Source organism: Lathyrus oleraceus, chromosome 1 (genome assembly GCF_024323335.1).
Source record: "Lathyrus oleraceus cultivar Zhongwan6 chromosome 1, CAAS_Psat_ZW6_1.0, whole genome shotgun sequence".
Taxonomy (NCBI): domain Eukaryota; kingdom Viridiplantae; phylum Streptophyta; class Magnoliopsida; order Fabales; family Fabaceae; genus Lathyrus; species Lathyrus oleraceus.
In genome coordinates this window covers 303,271,571-303,278,440 of record NC_066579.1, presented here as the reverse complement: position 1 = coordinate 303,278,440, position 6,870 = coordinate 303,271,571, and the positions used below count along the sequence as shown (strand labels likewise).

At 33.6% G+C, this 6,870-nt stretch overlaps 1 protein-coding gene across 2 annotated transcripts; it reads left to right on the top strand.

Annotated features, from left to right (window-relative positions):
• The first annotated feature begins 671 nt into the window (after nt 1–671).
• On the top strand, nt 672–6,195 carry LOC127131830 (uncharacterized). Of its 2 annotated transcripts, none has more exons than XM_051060733.1 (7): nt 672–1,254; nt 1,429–1,661; nt 2,290–3,073; nt 3,473–3,863; nt 4,507–4,589; nt 4,968–5,162; nt 5,249–6,195. In XM_051060733.1, the coding sequence occupies exons 1-7, from the start codon at nt 1,048–1,050 to the stop codon at nt 5,918–5,920; spliced, it is 2,565 nt and encodes an 854-aa protein (XP_050916690.1). In that variant the 5' UTR covers nt 672–1,047; the 3' UTR covers nt 5,921–6,195. The 2 variants fall into 2 exon arrangements, with proteins under 2 accessions (XP_050916690.1, XP_050916684.1); XM_051060727.1 differs by having other exon boundaries at nt 1,378–1,661.
• The last annotated feature ends 675 nt before the right edge of the window (nt 6,196–6,870 follow it).

Sequence of the window (6,870 nt, the reverse complement as noted above, 5' to 3'; positions counted from 1 at the left end):
GAGAGATTATTTACTATTCTATAACACTTGTAATCTTGTTTCAAAGAGAAAGTAAATAATAACAATTTATTACCAATTTCATTATGTTCTTTTTCTTCCTTTCTACCTTTGTGGGTTTCTTATCGATCAAGAAATCAATTATATTTTGTAATTTCGACATTGTTTTCACAACATACTTGAACCTACAATTTAGTTATCCAAGCGATAAAAGAAGGAAACCAATTATGTATGTATAATGAGTCAGATATTATAAACTTGTCCAACAAATAAGGGTGACAAACGAGCATGTCCGTCCGATTTAGGTCCACCCCTCAAAAGCCCGTAAGAAAATGGGACAGAGCGAGCTAGGCATTTTTCAAGGCGTGAGCCTAAAATGTTGGTCCACCTCGTAAAAAATGAAGGAGGGACGAGACAGGATTGCGGGCATTGCACATTTTTAATCTAAAAATTGAATTTTTTTATATTAATGTTCACACTCGAAAAAGCCCGAAAAAATGCGGTGAAATAAAACAGATATGATAGATGATGCGAGTCTAAAACTTTAATTCACCAGCAAAAATGTGCGCATAAAACAAATATGCTCGACGGACCGGATCCGTTTTAGCATCTTTATAAAGAAGGAGAACAATTAATTTATAATATAAAGCTCTTAAAAAAGAAGATAATTTAGTTTCCATTCATTATCAAACCGCTAAAATTTCCCCTCCCACTCATTCTTTGTCCCAATTGCAACATTTCATGCAAACCCAAACTCAAAATTCCATTCAGAAATTACCCAATCACGTCAACCCATGTCCCCATCAATCCAAACAAACACAAACCCCTCTTTCTCTCCCTCTCTTTCCTTCTAACAAATATTCAATTCAACAACTTCACGAAGAAACAACAAAGAAAGAAACTGATTCTCCAGCACTATTATTGTTTCTTAGTATCTGATTCCATTTTCAACTTCTGGGTATCTTCAAAAATCCAATCTTTATTCTTTCCCTCTTCTGGGTAGGTCTAACATCATATTTCAACAAATTCCAACATTTGAAGGTCTGTGAAATGGTTATGGTTTCTGCTTTCATCTTCTTTGGGTTTCTTCTTGGTGTGGTTGTTGTTGTTGCTGTTGAATTTCTTGTTTTTTTGTGGATCCTTAAACGACTGCGTTGCAAGATTAACAGTGATAGAGACAAAATTTCATCAATAACCCGAATTGGTAGTAGTAATAGTTTACAATTTGATGATTCTCAACATTCTTTCAAAAAAGAGGTAACTTTGATTCTTCCACAAACTTCCCCATTTTTTTTTGTGAAACCCTCATTCTGTAGTAGAGTCAACTAAGATAGCAAATTTTTTTAGTATTTTATTATTTGGTTATTTTGTGTGTTTCAGATTGTTCATGTCATTGATATTGGATTTCGGTTTGGCTTTGGCTTTCTTCAGGGTGTGGTTTGGGTTTTAGAACCAGAAAAAGTTTCAAAGTACTTTGTGGAAAGATCATCAAAAGAGGTGAAAAAGAAAAAAGAACTTTTTGAGGCTTCTCCTGTTAGGAAGTATGGTAAAATCAAACATCAGTCAGTTGTTCTCACTGAACCTGATGGATTGGATACAACCATTCAACTCAAGGGATGCATTGTTGAAGCTGTTTCTGCCACAAGCCTTCCTACAAAAAAATGGTAATGTTGTGAAGTGGGAAATGTTTTTCTTTTGGTGTTGTTTCCATTTGCATTATGTTTATGTGACTTTGATTTGTGATTTGTGGACTTCACTATTTTTAAGATTGATTTGTTTACTTTAATTTGTGATTCTTTATGGTTGATTCCTTTGGCTTCTTCAGGGGAACTTCTAGAATACTAGTTTTAGTTATTTGGTTGGGTCTTGATAATATTAAAGTATATGTCTATAGAAAGGTATAATACAACCCTGATTCTAAAATTGCTGAGAAATGGGCTTCTTTTAAACATTCCCTAGTTTTAGATTTAGAATGGATATATCGCATTTCCTTTATGCCCTGCATGCATTCCAAAGAAAAAGTAACTTGGTATAGCTCGAGGCCTAGGAAGACCTAGAGGTTAACATGTTTGATAGAAATATGATATATGACAGAACATTATGGCTTCGTTTGATCCATGTCAGCCCAACTTAGTGGGGATAAGGCTTGGTTGTTGTTGTTGTTGTTGTGATTTGACTTAAGCATCATATATCGAATGATTATGGATATGAATTATTTTATTATGCCCTTAATGATTAGCTATGGAAATTAGGTACTGCATGTTCTTATTTGATTGGTAATGAATTTTATAGGGCAAAAAAGTTCCCTATCAAAGTGGAAAACAAGACCTCTGTGATATACCATGGAAGCAAAACTCTTTACATATATCTTGAGACTTCATCCGAGAAAGAGGCATGGTGTAAGGCCCTTCGAATGGCCTCATGCAATGAGAGAGAAAAACTCAAATGGTTTTCCCAATTGCAAGAAGAGTTTCGTAGTTATCTAACATTGTTAAATACTGAATATCATTCTTATATGAAACCATCAGTAGGAACAAGTGTTGAGGCAATAGAAAGGGCTACTAAGACAGATGGCTCTTCCTCAAAGGTCCGTCAATTTTTGAAAAAAATTACAAGGAAAAGTTCTCGTGTTGGTTTAGATAGCAAATCAGGTTCGACTTCAATGTCAGGCCGTGAAGATAAAAAGAAAGCTGACAAGCTTCGTGCTTGTCAAGATGCAGTTTTAGCCACTAGCTTAATGAAAAATGCTGCAGCAGCTAATCATTTGAAAAGTTCATTGTCAGACGATGCTCCACTATCATCTTCAGTATTGTCTCATTCAGGAAGCCAATCTTCAACATTGTCTCATTCAGGAAGCCAAAGTCAATTTTCAACATTGTCTCATTCAGGAAGCCAAAATCAATTTTCAACATTGTCTCATTCAAGAAGCCAAAGTCAATTTTCTGTCTGTTCTGACACCGATGAAAAGTTTGGTATTGATGAAGGAACATTATGTTGGAATTTGTTGATTTCCCGACTCTTTTTTGATATCAAAGGCAATGAGGAAATGAAGAAATCTGTACAAGAAAGAATTCAGGTTTAAGATTTTCCCACAGGAATGTTTTTTTAATCATCTTTACATTAGATGAGAATTATTTTGGCTAACATTCAATTTGTCTACTCTATGTTAGTTTGTTGCTTTGTTAAATTGATATTAATATACTAACTCATCCATATTGGACCCTGGATGAAGAGTATGTCGTCCTTTAAGCTACTATTTCCATTGCCAATTGTTCCAGAAACTTAAGTTGATAGGTATAAGCTGAATACTAATGAGTAGTACTTATTTAGTTTAACACGTTAAGGGTATATGTTGGCAGTTTAACTGCTAGCCTGCGTCATTTTGGTCCATCAAACTCTATTTAAGGAGTAATCATATTGAAAGCTTCATTTTGTTATGGTAATTTATTATGGTCTTCTCTATTTTTTTTTACAGAGGACGTTGTCCAACATGAGAACTCCTGCTTATGTCGGTGAAGTCATCTGTACAGACATCAACTTGGGGAACGTTCCACCCTGTATCATTGGGATGAGGGTTCTTCCGATGGAAATGAGTGAGGTATGCGCCTTAGAGGTTGACATTGAATATTCTGGAAGTGCAATATTAGAAATTGAAACAAGGCTAGAAGTTCGTGAACTAGAGAAAGAGGGCTCAAATCCCGAGTCAAGCAACGTTGGGTCTGTCCCATCAGATATTCTTCAAGATTTTGGATATTTTGATAAGCAATTAGGTCTTGCCGAAGGAACGAAAGATTTGCAAGAGCCTAAAGAAGATGGTGACTGGAAGCAATTAGGTCTTGCAGAAGGAATGAAAGATAAGCAATTAAGTACGTAAGTTCTATCACATTCCACTACTTGTGTATTTTCTCTATGTAGTTGTTTGTTATCTTTGAACTTGATTTTTCTCCTGCTAAAATGGAGTTGATGAAAATCGTAGTGCTAACCATTTGTGAGCCTTCATTTAAAAACTCAAGCTTTTAGAATGATTTATCTTTCATGATGTATTAGAGCCTCTGACTGAAAGGTCAAGAGTTCAATCCCTGCCTCTCTCAAAGAGCTCTTGCATGAAGCATATTTCGGTAAAAAAAAAACCATTCACATGTTTTTGTTTTTAAAAGAGACGACAAAAGTTTTGAAGCATGTTATACTGTAATTCTTTTGGCACTTTTGGTGATGGCAGGGCCTTCCAAGATTCCTTCTGTTACCACCTATTGTATCTTATGAGATTTTAGTTTTTTGTTCCTTGTTTTCTTTAGTTACAATTTTTTTTTTGTATGTTTATGACATTGGAAATGAAATCTTGTGGTTTTCAACAGTTTTTTTGGTCTTGTTTTCCTATTGGATACCTTATCAAAATTTTTTTAGTTCTGTATTTCTCTTCTACACTCGTGTAGACAAGCTATCCTCATATCTAGATATAAGTCCTATTATAAGGCATTCAAATGGATGATGTCAATTTTTCCTTTGCAGATGTGCCAAAGAAGTCAAAGAGCAACGCACCTTCTTCAAGATGGAAATCTATGTTAAATTCTGTTGCCAAGCATGTTTCACAGGTGCCGTTTCTTTATTTTTCTCTCCGCTTTTTCCATTGGTTTCTTTTTCCCCTGCATTTTTGTCAGCTATATAATTATGACCTATGGTTTGGACTTGTATGAACTTGGTTATCATGTCAAAAACACGAACTTTTATGCGAGACTATTTGAATTGTTTTTTATGTTACATCTTTCGTGTGGTGGATAGATGTAAAGAGAAATATTTGAACTATAAAGCAGTGACACAGACACTGACATCAACATAGACGACGATAATAATTTAAGAAAATAGAAGTGCTTGCATGTAATTACATGTATTCATTCAGAAGTGTTAGTTCTGCTAATAAATAGCTAATGCTGTGTTGTTCTCAAATTAATGGATTTGTTTATTATCAAAAGGTTCCTATCTCTTTGGCAATAAGGGTAGCATCCCTTAAAGGGACATTGCGAGTTCTAATAAAGCCACCACCCTCCGATCAACTGTGGTATGGTTTCACATTTATGCCTGATATAGACTTAAACTTGGAATCATCTGTTGGAGAACACAAGATTACTAATACGCACATTGCAATGTTCCTAATCAGTCGACTCAAGGTACATACAACCGTTCCCTTTTCGTTAAGTTATGAAGGTATCATAAATTGTTTCTATAAATATTTATGTTTATTTCTCTTCCGCAGGCAGCGATTCGGGACACGCTAGTGCTCCCAAATAGTGAAAATATAAGCATTCAATGGATGCTAGCAGAAAAAGATGATTGGGTTCCTCGTAGTGTTGCTCCGTTTATATGGATCAACCCAGAATCTGGGAGTGAAACTTCAAATTCAATTGATACTGTTGGAAAAGCTCACTCAACAGATACCAGTAATGAAACTAGTGCAAGGACCTCAACTGATGGTCCAGAACTGAAACAACAAAAGTTCTGGAAAAGTGATTCTAGGAAATCAGATTCTCTGGCAATTTCGTCGATATCTTCTATTTCAGCAGCATTAAGGAATAGCAAAAGTTTGGAAGAATTTACAAAACCTTTATTAGAAAGTGGCCAACAAGAAGAAACTAGTGACTTGAAAGATCTTTGTACGCCTTTATTAGAAAGTGGCAGCAATGAAGCTAGTGAAGAGAAGACGGATGATGTTTCTGTTTGCAGTTCACCTTCCAATAGTGTGGTGCCGGATAGGTCTACCAGTCCGAGTTCGATTCAACAGGATGATTCAAAACCGAAGAAAATTGGAAAAAGGGAAAAGATGTTTGATTTGCGAAGGAAAATGAGCGAGAAATTTGAAGAAAAGAAGCGGAACATCGAAGAAAAGGGTCGGCACATTGTTGAAAAGATGAGAGTTTCTGAGAAATGAGGAAAAACAAAGTAAATGTCAGTTACTGAGTTCTTGTCATTCAGAGATTAGTATCATTCATAAATAAGAGATTAGTATCAAATATTGTTTCATTGATGAGTTGAGTTGAGTTGAGTTGTATATTTCCTAGGGGCTTAGAAAATCAAATGGAATTACATATATAGTTACAAAAGAAATACTTTTATTGCATTCCACTGGAGTTCCAAAATTCTTTGACTTGTTCTTTTGTAAATTTGCAACAGGCATGTATGGCAGAGGATTCAGGATTCATTTCATTGTTTGAATACCAAATAATTTTGTGACACAGAAATGATATACAAATCCATATATAGTTGATCTTATTTTATGAGTTTTTTTTTTTATTTTTTTTATAATTTTTTTATTGCTTAGAACACTTGTTTGTGTTTAAATATATAAAATTTTCATGTGTTCAAATATATATGATATATTTTTGTTTGTGTTTAAATATATAAATTTTTCATGTGTTCAAATATAGATGATATATTTTAATTGATGTGTGTTTAAATAAACACTTAGGAAATCACATTAGCGAAGTAGAAAATTGTACAAAATTTTATTTATGGGGTGATTAATTAGTTGTAACATATTATTATATTAATTATTAATCAACTAGAATAAATATTTTTTAATTTGATTTATAAAATATATAATAATTAAATATACGAGAATTAATGGTTATGAAAAATACATATTTGCCCCCAACTCGGGGGGATATTTCTTGTCCAATAATTTAAATTTCCAACTAAATTCTTTTAATTTGGAAAAAGCAACTATAATGTTTTCTTTTTCCTAAATTTTTTTTCATGTCCAATTAATTGAATTTTCAATTAGTTTGGCAAAATTATAATGTCTTTTTTGGCATAATTAATCTTAAAATCCTTAACTTAATTTAATATTTTGTTTTCCTCTTTTAGCTAAAAAAAACTATT

Bases quoted from the DNA above. Each gene is read 5' to 3' on its own strand.
- LOC127131830 (XM_051060727.1), top strand. From the start codon at position 1,048: ATGGTTATGGTTTCTGCTTTCATCTTCTTTGGGTTTCTTCTTGGTGTG. The intron at 1,662-2,289 runs GTAATGTTGTGA...TGAATTTTATAG, and splicing joins AGCCTTCCTACAAAAAAATG to GGCAAAAAAGTTCCCTATCA. The intron at 3,074-3,472 runs GTTTAAGATTTT...TTTTTTTTACAG, and splicing joins CTGTACAAGAAAGAATTCAG to AGGACGTTGTCCAACATGAG.